This window comes from Haemorhous mexicanus, chromosome 4 (assembly GCF_027477595.1).
Source record: "Haemorhous mexicanus isolate bHaeMex1 chromosome 4, bHaeMex1.pri, whole genome shotgun sequence".
Classification (NCBI taxonomy): domain Eukaryota; kingdom Metazoa; phylum Chordata; class Aves; order Passeriformes; family Fringillidae; genus Haemorhous; species Haemorhous mexicanus.
The window spans coordinates 61,076,526-61,092,170 of record NC_082344.1 but is presented as its reverse complement, the minus strand read 5'-3'; the positions used below and the strand labels follow the sequence as shown (position 1 = coordinate 61,092,170).

Genomic DNA, 15,645 nt, shown 5'->3' with positions numbered 1-15,645 from the left:
GAAAACTTGAGAGACACATCAGGATGGATTTGTGGCATGGCCAGACTTCAGTGGATTAGGATGTGTTGCTACTGGGAACACAATGTGCTCTCCCTCCAGTGTACCTCAGTCATCATCTCCGTGTACTTTGGCTGCAAGCAGAAGACAAGTAAAACTCAGATGTGTACCAATTTCAACTAACATAGCCTGTTGCTCAGAACCGCTAGCTCAAATCAAGTCACACTTTTTTGCTTACCTTAATGTTGTCTTCTTCAAAGAGTTACTTATTCTTTGTCAGATTTTACTTTTTATCTGCCTGTTGGTATTGAGCTTCATTTAGTGAGTATTTTCACTTGCTCATTTGTCAAAGATTTTTTTCTTTGTCCTAAAATCCTTTTATATACTCATACCATAATTTTATTTACTTTGGAGGTGCTTCTCTAGTCTTTACCATGTCTAGAAGACTGACCTCTGGGAGTTTTAAACTGAAGTATTTGAAATACTTTGTGTCCTTTATGTAGTATGTGGACATTGCTTGAATTTGTGAAGAGCTCAAAAATTTATCTGTGTAAGTTTGCCCAATCTCTTTTTAAAGATCTGTTCAGCAACAGAAGAAAAAAAGTATATTTGAATTGCAACTTGAAAGAATTGTTTTATACTGGTGCCTCATCTGTTTATTTCTGGACACTACCAAAGGACTTTACAGTCCAAGTTGTTACAATGTTAGAGATTCTTCAGTCCATTTTCTGTTGCTCACACCACTAATGCTTCATCTCCTCTGAGCTCTCTGCTTGAGAAACACAGATATTTGTAGCTCAGTTGGAAAAGTGAGTTGTCTCAGTATGGAATACCTCATCACTGTTTCTTCAGTGCTTCACTTTGAGCTCCATGTCAGTTCTGGGAGAGCAGTTCAGCTGGTGAAACTGAAATTTCTCTTCTTGCATTGTCCCAGGGGAAGCATAGCCTGCTAGGTAACTGTGCTAAGTGTCTGCCACCATGAAAACATGGAAAGAAGGTCTGGTGGAATGTTTACGGTTGTTTTTACTCAAAGTAGCTGTAGTTCTTTAAAACCTACAGTCTTGGATTCCATGATCCACTGTGCTTACCTACCTTGGGTTTCAGCTAGAGAGAAAGGAGATCTTTTTCACTCACTCTTGTTTCAGTATGTTTGTGTGTTCTGGATAGGTATTATTTCAGACAAAATTCAGCATCAGGTCACCTGAAAAAGTGGAACTGTTGGGGAACCATGTAAAATAGTGAATAATATAAAAATAGTAATGTGTTTTCTCGACTCCCTGTGTGGCTCTTTCCGAAGATTAGAAACTCCTCATGGTGACTGTTGAATGGTGGGAGACTATTGTGTAGTGATAGCAGGCTGTTGCTTCAGACTTGCTCTGCATACTTTTTTCCCATTCACTTACATATTCATATCATTTCTATAGACAGAACTACCTACTGTAGTCTTGAAAAATGTATTTCAATGAAGTCTAATTATTTGAATCTCCATACAGAAAACTCAACAAATGGACTCTTAAAAGCATCTGCTATAACTTGTTAGGTGTAAAGAGTATCTGAAGTCTCTTTTTGAAGTATAGTGAAAGATGTATTTCCCATTATTGCCGTTATCTTCTTGGTCCTAGGCAATAAGGAATAGTCAATTTTTTGGTAGAGAAAGTTTAGTTCTAAATGAATATTCAGTGAGTGGGATAAAGCTATGCAAAGTAAAAGATGCAAAATGCAGGATTCATGAGGGATCAGTAATTTGTGTATTCCCTCAGTCTGTGTAGTGCTGAAAGAACAAGTATTTCAGTCTTGTGAAAGGCAAAGTAAAATCATGTCTTGAAACACTAATTTGAAGTTCCAAGCTCACAGGGTAGAAACTGGTGAGACATGAGGGTAGTGCTGTTAATTGCTAGTTTAATTAATACAACTTGATTCATTGTCCATAACTTAGATTTGAAAGTCTGTAGAGTGGCAGATGCATCATATGTTAAAGGTATACAGCTGTGTGGGGTATGTGAAGTACAGGTAATAACAGAAACTCCTGATTTGTGTTAGTCATTAAATAGCAGAGCAACTATTTTGCAGGTGAAGTATCCTTCTGAGTGATCCTGTGTGTCCCTGTGAGACTGTTCTTGCATTTAGTGAAAGGCAGCCTGCCTGATGAACTTGATCATCAATTAATATTATTTAATTGTAGTAGAGAGGCTTTTATGTAATATATGAAACTTCTACAAATATACACAAACTGAGTAATTTCATTCAGTAACAGCTCGTTATTATCTAGTGTCCAAACTTAATAGATTTAATTAGAAGTGTCAACAGAAATTTTTGTCCTGAAGAACTGATTAGAAACTCATTTTTTAGTCCTTACCCTCATGCATTTCCATGTAATTTTGGATCTGTAAAAACAGACGTAGAGGTTTAAGTCTCTATTTAGCTAAGAGAAGCATTGAATGATCTTTTTCTTTTTTTACTTACTCTTTAGTTCATTTGTTTATTTTCAAAATCTTGTTGGATTGCAAATGTAAGTTAAGTAGAAGGCAATTGTTTTAAACTAAGTTTTGTGGTCTTGGCATATACTTTTATACATAAATTTACTAAAGGTCAGAAAATGTCTATTTATAAATGACTTTATTTTGAAAATGCTGTAGATGCAGAAACAGTAAAATGTATCACTTTATGGTCTTTATGTTGGGATGGTTTTCTTTTTAAGTAGTGTTCAAATCAGAAGTCTTCCAGTAGTTTTTAAATTATAGCTTTCTTTTATATAATTTGGACGCGCGACTGGCAAGATCACAATCTAGATGTTGTTGTTGTTGCTGGATTAAGATTTTTTTTCCTAATTATTAAAATGCATTGTCTCTCTCTTATCCCAGTAGTGTAGTCTTAGATTTTTTGGTTCTTTCACTCAGTTTTTTTTAATCACTAAATATGTGATTTAGGTTTCTCCTGCTTACAGAAATCAGGATTTCTGATGTTTTACTAACAGAAGAGAACCTGAAATTAACACTGTAGAATTAAGAATAACTAGAACTCAAGAAGCTGACTGCTTCCTTATGGTTTGAAGTGTGGCAGCAACCCTCTGTGTGCATAAAAATATTTCTCAGATTATTGCACTCTCATCAGTAGTCACATCGAGCTTTAAGGGAGGAAAAACTAACTGAACTAAATCATGGAGCTATGTAAAATTTGATTTTGAATGTCTCTATGTATCTACATGTCTACATAGGAGTTTCTGGGAAAACCTTTAAACTGGAAAGACCATGATATGGAACAAAGTTTATGAGAAGTTGGCTCAGAGAGGCTAAACAGTCTTAATTATTGGGGTTCAGCCTGAAGACTAACAAACAAGATAATCTGAGCATTTATGAAATTCTAAAACTTAATTTTTCAAGACTGATGCCCAGTATATTTTTTTGCCTTGTGGAATATGTTGATAGCAGTTTACTGATGTAGTGTAACCACTGTTACAATTATATTTTTATATATATATATATCTATAATGTATATATCAGATAGTGCTATGCAGCCTGGGTTTCTCTGAGTTCCCTGAATTATTGAGGGATCGTGCATTACAAAGTGTGACCTGTGATAAATTTTATGGGACACAACAGTCTTTTCCAGTCGGTTGCTTTGCTTGAATGGCAGGTGCCACATGTGGTGGATGCATTTGTTAAAAACAACCAAAACCCTGTTTTGAGCTTGACTTCTTTACTGGGATGACTGTATGCTCCAGGGCTGTCACACACAGCAGAAAGAATAATCTGCATCATATGTTTAGAAAAAACCATGAGGATAGAATATATTTGCCTTGGCTAGTGGTTGTTCTGTTGTCTGGGGGTATAATATGGAGGGCTTTGATCTTGTCACCTCAGTTTGAGCAGCTGTGACCCTGGTCAGCATGCTCAGTGAGAATCTTCACTGACAAATGGGCACCTTCCAGATTTCAGTTGCTGTTTTTTTTCTGTACAGTCTTATGTACAACTGATCAAGTTTTTTTTTTTAAATTTAGCTTCCTCAAAGTTCCTATCTTTAGAGTTAAAGAGAAAAAGCTGCATGATAAAACCTTGTAATGCCAGATATAAACTGTAACTCTTTGGGGTTTTTTGATTTCTATTTGATCAGGGTTTCTGTAACAGCTTCGTTTGCTTTCTAACATTTGTATAAATAGGTTATATGGATCATATATTATCTTGTTACTGAAAGTGTATACATTTGATACACGCTCCCTTGAACCTTTTCATGGTCACAAAATGTCTATCTGCTCCATTATACTAAGAGGAACATAGAATTGGTAGGGAATTGAATTTGCACTGCTGAGTTTGTATTTTTAGCTTTCATGTTGTTTATGCAGGATGGAGTCCTGACTTAGAGGTTGGTTCACACTGCAGAGATTCAAAATCTTTCATAAAATAGGTAATATAGTCTGTTGGGGGAAACCAGAAAATGTAATTAGTCCATGGTAAATTTACTACTGGACCATGTCTCCGCTAATGGACCTTTCTGGTCTTTAAAATCAGCTTGCTACAGCCCTGAGATTCCAACTCAAAGTGGTTGCATTGCATTGCTTTAGCATTTTTGTAATTTAACACAACTTTTTCTTTTTCTTTTTCTTTCCAAAGGCGCCTAAACAGAAATAACCTCCAGTTGCTTTCTGAGCTGCTCTTTCTGGGGACTCCGAAGTTATACAGGCTGTAAGTAGGCACAGCCCAATAACTATTATTTTGGAAAACTTGGATTTGGTCTGTTATTGTCTTGCATTAGAATTTTTATCTTTTCCCTCACATTGGGCAAAAATGTGTCTTGGAACATTGGTATTTTGTTTAAACTGAGTACTTTCTTTGCCTTGCAAGATTTTTTTTTTTAATTGTATTTTACATCTAGGTCATATACTGATACTTGTATGAGAATTTTGTCATTTATTCCCACTTCTGTAAGGAAGTTTTTCAGAAAAAAATACTTTGATTTCATTTTCTCCTGTTGGGTTATTTTTAAAAATTTTCTGTGGTAAAAGAGCTAAAAAATGCCTGTGGAGATTCTCACCCGAAGGTGCAGCACTGTGTAAGCACTTTGGCTTTGTGGTGTTCTTCTTTTGTGGCTTTACACACTTGGCCAGAAAAATGATGGCATTGGCAAATGCTAGGTCTGTAGAGAAATCTCTCCTGTGTCCCTCAACAGAAGAAAACAAAGCTAGTAAATCAAGCTCTGAGGAGAAAAAATTATTAAATGCTTTACCCTAGATAAAAATGACAATGAATTGAGGAATGACTGTTTTGTTTTGATTGTATTACTCGGTTTGATAATGTTTTACTCTAGACAATATTTTAAAATACATTATTTGACCCATTGTCCTTTCTAAGAAGCCACTTATTTCTGTTGCAGTTGAAATGTGGAATAAAGTTTAGTTAGAATATGTTTTACTTGAACAAAATAAATTGTAAGGTACCTTAAGTTACAGTATGTGTATGGAAGGGATAACACATGACATACTTAAGTAGGCTTTTATAAGGTTGTACCAGTTTACTCTGTTTTAATTTAGATATGTTTGATACATTTCTTCAGGCTTCAGGTGATATTTCTGCTGTTGAAATTTCTGGTTAATACTGGGTTTCATCACTTGTGTGCTTGGAAAAAGAAAAGTCAAGTTGGAGGAAAGTGGGATTTCTCGTTTCCACTTTAGTATATGGAATTATGTTTGAGAACAAATGTGATGCTTTTATTTTTAGCTGATTTTTATTTTACTATTGTGAAATAATAGTTATTTTCTCCCTCCTTACAGCAGTATATAATAGCAAACGAAAAATTACTCCTATTACTGTAAACATTTATTTTTGCGCATTTTATTTTATTCCACAGCCTTAGATGTATACTTTGTTTCCAAAAAATTCCCTATAGATCTAATGAGCTCTTAAATGACAAGGCCAGAACGCTGCTGAAGGCTTTTTTTCCTGACAAAAATATTTTGCTCTACTATAATATTATAATATATTCAAATATTTTATTGTATATTAACAATTGAATCTCTTATAATTTCCATCAGCTGGGATAAAGACATTACCTCTATCAGGAAGGAGATTAAAGGGATTTATGGTAATTTTATTCTTCAACCTACAGTGTAATGGTTGCTACCTAGATACATATATAATAGAAATGAGCCATAATTTGCAGGCAAAAAAAATGGATACACACTTCATTCAAAATCATATTTGAATATATTTATTTCAGAATTGTGTATTTGATAGATGCTAGTCTTAAATCTCTAATGTCCTTTGACATAAAGCACACAAGTGCTCATAGTGGATATGGAGGAAAGTAAGAGATCACTGGCTTCACAGTATTAAATTTCCTCTGCCTAAGGGTTATTGTTGATCAGACCATGAAAGTGAGTGTCTGGTTATAATGTATTCACGTTTAAAAGAAAATATGAATGGTAGTAAAAAATTACAGCTGCTTAGCACTAAATTTGTAATTCAAAAATGCCAGGCCAAAAAAGACACTGATGTTAGTTAAATGTGTGTAGTTAGTTTCCAGATAATATGTAGCTTGTTCCCTTTGAAGAATATAAAGTGATTTGGTTTTTTACATGTATCATTGGATAGGCTCAGATGTATTTACATCCAAATAAATAGTTTTCTAAGGAGAATTTAAGTTCTCAAAACATGATCAATTGTATCTATAGTTTTTGCTTTGGGTTCAGTATTTATTTTTGGCATTTAACAGCTAATCAAACAATGTGTGCACTGCGAGGTTTCAACATACTATTGAGCTTCTGTGAATAATAATTACCATTTGACCCTTGGCTGTAAATGAGATGCCAGGTGAAGAAGCACATATGCTTGTTGTGTAGGCTAACTGCAATATAAAAGAAAGAGGTTACACTGTATATGAATTATGATTGGACACAGTTGGTTGCCGCCACCGGCCGGCTATGCTTTCCCTTTGCTGTCTGCTCCAATTTCTCTTTGGACGGGTTGAGAGAGCACTGCGTGTTCAGGTCAAGATGTTTGCCTAGAAATAGTAGTACAGTTGCAGCTGTGTTTGCTGGAGCAGGAGACTAGTTTAAATAGCATTACCATTTATCCAGTCCATTAACAGAACTCTGTAAAATAATACCAACTCTGCATAAACTACAGGACAGTGTAATAAAATTACAAGCACTTGTTGACAGATGGGAAGTGTAAGTAAAGGAAAGCAATAGGTTGAGAATTTAAAAGAGACAGTGCATTATTTTCTGTGTCTAAAGACACTTCATTTCAAAGGTAGTTAAATTATTTTTCAGGCTACTTTCTTTCCAGTTTAGCAGCCTTCCAAGAAATCTCCTGGAACTAGTTAAAATGGATAATTTTAGTCAAAACAGAAGCTGATTTTCCCATTAAAAGCTATCTATAAAGGTGTTTTGACATAAATATTTCAGTAGGAAGTAGTTAAGGCCAAAAATAGTATGAAGAGTACTGTAGGGTATATTAGTCTTACCTTGCAAGCAATCTCTCAAAGCACAATGTACATGAGCTTCTGTTTTGATGTTGTACCATTAAAATAAAGGTGCTGCTTGAAATCCTCTGGGATGATAACTTAAGTTCTTGCTCAACAAGTAGTGCTGCTGCCAGGAGGAGCATTCTGTGGTGACCTGTATGCCCACTCATGCTACGTTGTGTTGTGTCAGGGATGGTACCTTAGCACAGACAATGACCACAGCCTAGCGAGTGCTTATCTGAGGCAAATAGATTTTGACTGCTTACTCTGGCTGGTTAGATCACAGTTCATTGATTGTTGTTTGCTGCAGGATACTGAGCTGCAGCTTGGACCCGAGCTGTTTGAAAAAGCAGTTGTAAAAAATACCTTTATTAATCAGTGGCATGTAAAGGTTATTGAATTACATGCACAAAGCTTGTCCCTTCTGATTTACATTTCTTGTGCTTGGAATGTGGTTAAGTTTCTTTACTGACTAATATCTGTATAAGTTAGGCAATGTTGGTCTTGAAAGAAAAAATCAACCTTGGTAGTAAATGTTGTCTTACATGTTTTTATTTTAATATGTGTACTTGAAGGTACACACTGTGAATATTTCTCCTCTAAAGGGAAAAACTTCCAAAACTTAATGTAGTCTGATTCATAACCATCAATTTTGAGATGTCTGTTAGTCACGGAAAAAATTCCTAACAGCAAATAATTACAGAGAAAAAGTACTGACCATCAAAAAGAACTTTTAAAAATTATCTTAGGCCAGAACAACAGCGGCAGCAGCAACAACAAAACACGCCGTACGGGGGGCCCTTGCAAAAATTCCTCCTGAATTAATTTCTGCCAGCTATGATTAAAGTGTGTGGTACTAGATGTGTCAGACACCATAGTTCTCTGCTTCATTTTACTCTTGGCCTCTTTGGCCCTTGCCACAATAAATCCCACAATGGTTAGGCAGGAATTGCAGGTTGCAGTTGCCAGGGTTACCGTTGTCCGGCCGCACCGACATCATTACTCATCCCGGCCGGCAGCCCCGGCCCGGGCGGCTTCTCCCGCCGGCGCTCGGGCTGCGGCTGGAGGTGCCGCTCGCATCACTCGCTGAGCCTCGTGTTGCTTTAACCTCTGCCGAGAGAGAAAAAACCGAAAAAAACCGCAAAACAAACCACATCAGATAGAAAGGGAAAAAGGTAATAAGATGGTGCACGTAAGGCGCTAGAACAAGGACTTTTAAATATTTTTAATGCTGGACTCCCTGTTGTTAAGGTGTAATTTATGATATTTTTCATATTTCTTTTAACAGTAATCATGGTGAGACTATGGTCATGATTTTGTAGAAAAGACACTTCAGTCTGAAACCATTTTAACAACTCAATAAAGGAATCACTGATTAGAAAAATGCTCATTATCTCAAAGCCTCTGACATATTCCAACTGCAAACTACTCTGGGTGTTAAATCCAATGAGGAGCAAAAATGAATTTCCCCTTTTCAAAAGGCAGTATTGAAGAATTTCTCCTTTTGAGAGTAGATTGCTAATGGAGCTGCTGTCAGGTAAGTGCAGTGGGTTGGTTTCCACTGCGCTGCAGTAACATTACATTGTGCTCCACTTTATTGCAGAGGTGGGCTGGAAGGACAAAAAATTTCAGAAACATTAATTCAAACATGAATTATGAAGCCACCTTGTTGCTATATCCTCCCCAGGGTAGTGTGTGTTTTACTCACTTGTTTGAGTTTTTATGATTTATTATGGTGTGTTCTAGCAGCATGCAAACAAGGCAACTTAATTTTTTCTTCTTTTTTCATGTGATAGAATTGCCTTGTTTTAGGGCTAAATGGAAGCAAATAAGTCTTCCCTACATTGTATCAGTCTGGCTTGTGTTTTGACTTGTATTTTTTTTTACCACAGTTACTTAGTTCAAGTAAAAGAATGTTTGTTTGAATTGTTTTATCGAGCCAATTAACTTCAATTGGCAAGAATATAGCTATTTTACTGCTAGTTAGTTTTTAAATACTAGATACTAGCCTCACTTTGTTAGCACCACTCTTGAACTATGACTATAATTCTCAGAATGTAACTATCTTTCAAAATTATTTAGCGAAGACGTGCAGCATATTAAGATAGATATAAATGACTATACAGTTCTGGCTTTATGGTATTGTAAGCCACTAATTTAAAAGAAACTTTTAATATATGGGTAATTACTAATCTCTTTTGCAGTGTGCAGGCACACTTACTGGTTTACTACATCACTGCAGTTTTTTCTAACAGGAGGTCTTATTGCCCCAGTATGGAATGTTTTTAGGGTGAATGAGGTCCCTTGTGCTGCATGGCAACAGCCAGTTACATTTCTGGGAGTTTATTTTTTCTATAATCCCATTTGGTAGGCAGACAGGCCTATCTAAAAAGTAAAAGAATTACTGTGTATTAATTTTAAGGTTCATTGCCTGTGAGAATAAACCAAAGTAACTGAGAATATGTTACCCCTGCTCTAGATTTGTAATACCTAATTTCTGGCATTTATTTTTGGCATGGAAGAACTAGGAGATAAAGTTTCATGAGACATTATGAACACTGTTACTTCTCTTACCTGCTCATTTTTAATGTAAAGACAAAAGAGAACTGGGAGCTCAAATGCTTTATGCAGTTTGACATGCATGTTCACCTTTTTTCTGGTCCTACAACCACTTGCTTTTACTTTAAGCTTTCATTCTCTGCTATAATGTTTCAAAATTGAAAATTGTGTCATCTGAAGGTACTGAATAAAAAAAAAAAATAGACCACTGTAGCTTTGCTTCAGACATAAGCATTACTGATATGGCAAGATGGCATTTTAGAGATTTTTGGAAGTGTTGCAAAAATGCTTACAATTCATCAGGTTGATTGATTTTTTTTTTAGCAAAGAAACAAGTATTGCTTATATGCATTTGGTGTACAACTTGCAGTAGCTATATCCTAGCAACAGCAAGCATTCAGCCTTAGACTCAGCTGAGTGGAAATGTTGATAGAACCAGAATGAACTTTTGAAATGTAGTTAGAAAAAATAAAAGTAAAATGAATTATCACTGTGCAATTATTGGACTTCAAACCTCACTATGTTACTCTTCCTGCCCTTTGTTATAGAATCTCTTAATCTGTTGGCCTTTCCTGAGCTATGCTTTCTTTTATATTTGTATGTCACCTGCTATGGTGCTGTGCAAGAAAAAATATGGTGTACCAAATATACAGAAATCAAGTGAATTGTTCTTGCTGGAAGCAATAGTATGAGATTTTTGAATTTGGAAACAAACTATTTTATTGTGAAATTATACTCTCTATATGGATGTTTGTATTTTTTACTTTTGAAATAATTGGAAGCCATCTTTGAATTGTGGTTAAATTTTCCTTTATTTCTTTAATCATAAAAGCATAATTTTGTTGGTTTTTTACAAGTGATATTTCTTTTACTATGGGATAAAATAGAAAGCTGGATGGACTGCTGGGGCTGTGAACTGCTTCTGATCTGGGCAGATCACTAACTCTTTATGTAAGCTGCAATGATAAGTGATGTAGTTGACTAATTTCAGCAAAAGGCATCTATAGGGATATCCACGAGTTGGACTTTGATCCTCGTGGGTCCCTCCCATCACAGAATCACAGAATACTCTGTGATTCTGTGATGCTTATATTTTTTTTTTTTTTAATTAGACCAAACACTCCAAAACTGTTCAGTTGCTTTTAACCTTAATTGGAAATTTATTATAAGCACCAAGCAAACAAAAATGTGGCTTACAGCAATTCTTCTCAACCAACATAAATATCTGTGTTATTTAAACATTTTTATGCTATTAGCTGCTGGCATTTAAAGATGTCTAATGTGAAAACATGAATCATATTAGTTACTCAAGCATAGCTCTATTTAAATAGTGTGGTAGTATTCAGAGTAATTGAGAGGTCTACTTTAGCTATTGTGGTTTTGGTACTTTGACAACAAGCATAAATAATTATCTTCTGTGTTTTTGTTGGACTCATAGCAGTTGAAGTTGAGAATTGTGTTTGAATACCAAAATGAAAGTGGCTGGTTTTGGATCACCTGTAACCATATTCAAGTCCAGTTTGAATCACTCCCTGGGTTGTTCCTGGAGGGTTGACCTCGAAAGCTTTGGTAAATTATGATACAGGAAACCGTTTAGTCAGGAGTTAAGTAGAAAACTGAAACTCAGTGAAAGAAGTAATGAAAAGTAAAAAAGCATGTCAGAGGAATTGCCATTATTATGTGGTGCAGAAGCATGGTGTGAAATGTTATAAAGAGGACATCTATAAGTCTTGGCTTGCACAGAATGGACATTTAAGTGCAGCCATGTCATCTTGATTAAAAAAAAAAGAACAGAAAAGAGGAATAAATCAAGCCAAGGGAAAATCTGGAAGTATAGAGGCTTGTCCCTGTGATGGTAGATTTCTTCTACAAGTGGAAGATTAAAGCCTAAAGTAACTGAATAGCTGAGAAAAAGTCCAAAGAAAAGTTGATTGCTTCCCCTCCAAGAGTTCCAATTGATTGAAAAAAGCCTAATTTAAAGTTCTGTTTGTTCTGTGTCTTAAACCATCAGAATTTTCTTTTAAAACTGGGGGAATGCTCTGGAAGAGAAAGAATCCAAGGATAAAAAGTCATTGCAGGCCAACAATTGTTCCTAATCCTCACAAAATGCTGGAGAAATTAAATTTATTCTTTATTGCTCAAAGTGTTACCTAGGTCACTGGGCGATGGGAAAATTGAACTGGAAGTCGAGTAGGCACAATCTTTGTTTTGTGTCTAGATGCTTAACCTTAGACACGACAAGGCATCTTAGTGTGTTGTGGGAACCTGCTTCAGAGTATTAACACCAGGACGTTTATTACCCTGGATTTATAATGGGCTCTGCTGTCAGCAGATGAAAATGTTGTGTTTACATTTCAGTGTTAAATGATCATTTAATTAACACCTAAGAGAAAAAAAAAAACCTTGTGAAATTCTTAGCAGCTTTTATTGTTGGTTTCCGTGGAGGTTTTAATATCCAAGTTATGCTGTGGTTGCTTCTATAATACAGCCGAAAAAAAAAAGACATTTATGAAGGCAATCAAGAAGGACAGACAGTTTAACCCCTGTTGACCCTTCATCCTGAATGTTGATTTATATAGCATTTTAAATGCATTGCATTTATTTTAAATCTTCTTTAAAGTTACTCACAGAGCATTCAAACAACATAATATTTTTCCATGTTAAAATATTTCCCAAAGTGTACATTCTTATACAGAGCATAGTTTTTCTTAGAAAATAACTAATGTATATAGATTTTATCAACAAAAATTTTACTGTAGTTAAAAAAAATAAAGTTGTTGGTTTGGCAGATTTGTCTGTATGTTCTTGATAAGGATATACAAGCTTCTTTAAGAAAAAACAAAAAAGAAAGTTTGAAACAGACATCATATCACTTTCTGGTTGTAGTAGCTACTGTCTGAGTTGTTCAAAAAGAATAGGAAATTGGCAAGGGAAAGAACATTACTACAAAATTGCGTATCCACTTTACCCAGCATAGATCTACTTCCATATGTTCCATTGTATCAAAGTCAAGGCTATCTAAAAGATTTAATTTGCTTCTGGGTCCTTCATAATGCTTTTTGTTGTAATGTTGATCTACAAACATTTTCTGCAATAATGTCACCCTAGAAAGCACATTTGAATAGGGTTTTTTTTGCATCCTAGATCTAAAGCTAGATGAAATGTTCTTTGTTAAAGAGCAGATGATTTTCAACTGATGTGCTTTTACAAACACACTGTAGTAAAAATTGAAATTACATATAGATTTAGCAATTTTTTTGGGGGGTTGTTTATTATTTGGTCTTTGCTCAGGGAATAAATCCCACAATTTTAAAGCTTGTTAAGAGAATAATAATAAAAAGCTCAGAACAGTTAAAATCAATTATTGATGATCCACAGATTTTGTTCTTTTGTTTTTCCTGATGATCATACCTTCCTCACATGTCAATAACTGAGTTAGAAAATGCAGATGGAATCTGCTGATACAGTAAATGTTCCTTTCTTTCCATTCAACTGACGTGAACCATCTAACAGTTGATGAAATATTACAGCTGCAGTGAGACTTCTATTTGCCAGTGGGATCTTAATGTTTTTCAAACTTCTCTAAATATATTTATTTAGTTGAAATTTAATTTTCAGACTTGCATTTTCTTTTGTCTCAAATATTTAAGCAGTTGGAGTTAAAACAGTGTATTGCAGTTTCAGTCCTTTCTTTGGTGTTTTTAATTGAAAAATAATTTTGCAATATCCATTTCTGAATTGCCATGTTGGATTAAGGAGCCTTGGGTTATGGTTAGGATAGATAAGAAAGGCTTACCCTGTGCTATGCAGAGCTTGCTCTCCTCTCAGTCCTGGTAGAGCTTGTAGGTTTGCTGTGCTGGTGAGTGATTGAGATGAGCAGTGGATGCAGGAAGACTTTGGCTACTCTTTGCACATGCAGAGCAGTAAAATTCACCTGAAACTACACTGAGCTGTTTGGGACTCGGAGGCCTGGTGGGAAGGTCACTTACATCATCTAAGTACCAATTAAAGGGACTCTCATTATGGTAGAGAAAGTGCCAATATACAAAGTGCAGTACTTGGTCTTGGAGAAGAGCTGAAGCCAGAGCTGCGGTGATGAACAGCCCAGGCTGTTGTCCCAGTCCTTGTAGCTGTTGTAAGGGCACTTGGAGCCAGGGCTAGTGGTTTTGCTTGGGAAAGGCTGCTTATGAATGCTGAGCGGGGTTTATTCTCTCCCCCAGACACTTGAGAGGCCTGCTCTGCTAATGGCTGTTCAGACCCACCTCATGGAGAATAAAGCTGGGACTTGCAGAGCTCTTTTCATCTTTACAGCCAAGCCCAGGTGCAGGCCCTCCCTGGCTCAAGGGTGTTTAAAGGACCATACTCTGAAGGCTTCTTTCCAGGGCCCTTAGTCTTTAGGGGGAAGAAATAAGGGGCTGAACTGGGGGGGTAATCCTTTCAGCTAGGCACTCCTTGAGGATTTTCAGGGTAACATGTACAAGAGAGAAAAATCTTTGCCTCTTTTCATTTCTCCTTCTGCCCAGACAGTTCAATAGTATTTTTGTTTGCTATGCCTGTGTAATCCATGCAGTTGTGGGGAAGGACTGCTTGTACTTTTTAAGGTAGTGTGTACAAGAAGAGGTTTGGTGGCAATTGTTCAGTGCTTTTGGTATTTTAACATGGGGAAGATAGAATAAACATAAGCTCTTCTTTTTCCCACTTTTATGGCTTTTTTTAGGAGTGGTAGATGGCTGGCAGGGATTTAGATGGTTGACCCTGAAGCTGCAAAGGTTGCATATGGAGTTTGATAAGACCCACAGGGAAGAGTTGCACTGAAGATAGGATAACAGCTACTATAATGAAGGCGGATTTATAATAGCTGCTTCTCTGAATGCAAAGTTATGGCAGGCTTATTAGAGAGAAAAAGAATGCAAATGTGCATCTAAAAGAGGGAGAAAAGAATTTGAGAAGCTTTGCAGAACTAAATAAAGGTATTTAGATAAACAAAAAAAGTGATTTTGACATATATGTATTCTGCATGGAAGCAGTGATCATTTCTGAGACTGGGGAAAATTCCTATCTGGTCCTTACTACTTCTGCATAAATGTTAAATCTAGTCAATGATTAATTGATTCTGTCATATTCTCTGTGTTCCTTATGAATTGTGCATTCTTTGCAAAAGGCAAGAGGCTTCATGCCCATCTAGATTTTAGTAATGTCTATAAATTCAATAGAGCAAATACTTCTGTGTAACTCTCCTATGTCATAACTTGTTATAGCAGTAGTACTGTCCTCATCATTTATGTGCCTAAAACACAATAAAAATACCACTCAAAAAGCATTATTTTTTGTCTGAGTAATTTCTAAAAACGACAAAACAGCTTTTGTGGACAGCCTGCCAAATCTGCAGAGGAGTACTTTGCTACTTGATCTCTGATAGAATGTTCATGTCAGAGGTGCAGAAGCCAAAACCGCTCATTTGGCACACAGTACGGCGATATCTCATGGCAAAATTTTAGTTTTGTATGTAAGTTCGCAGACACCAAATTTAAATTTCAACTATAAAACAATCGTAACCACAGTGTTGCTTTTCCTTGGTTTGTTAGTGATGGTAGCCACACACGTTTAGATTTGAGCATTGGTCTAAATGCC

At 35.9% G+C, this 15,645-nt stretch overlaps 1 protein-coding gene across 3 annotated transcripts in view; it reads left to right on the top strand.

Annotated features, from left to right (window-relative positions):
- The window catches only part of SLIT2 (slit guidance ligand 2), a 258,432-nt gene that overhangs the window by 16,107 nt on the left and 226,680 nt on the right, over nucleotides 1-15,645 (top strand). For all 3 annotated transcript variants that reach the window (XM_059845090.1, XM_059845089.1, XM_059845088.1), the window contains exon 4: nucleotides 4,605-4,676. In XM_059845090.1, coding sequence (XP_059701073.1) covers nucleotides 4,605-4,676 — 72 coding nt within the window. The remainder of the gene's footprint in view (nucleotides 1-4,604; nucleotides 4,677-15,645) is intronic.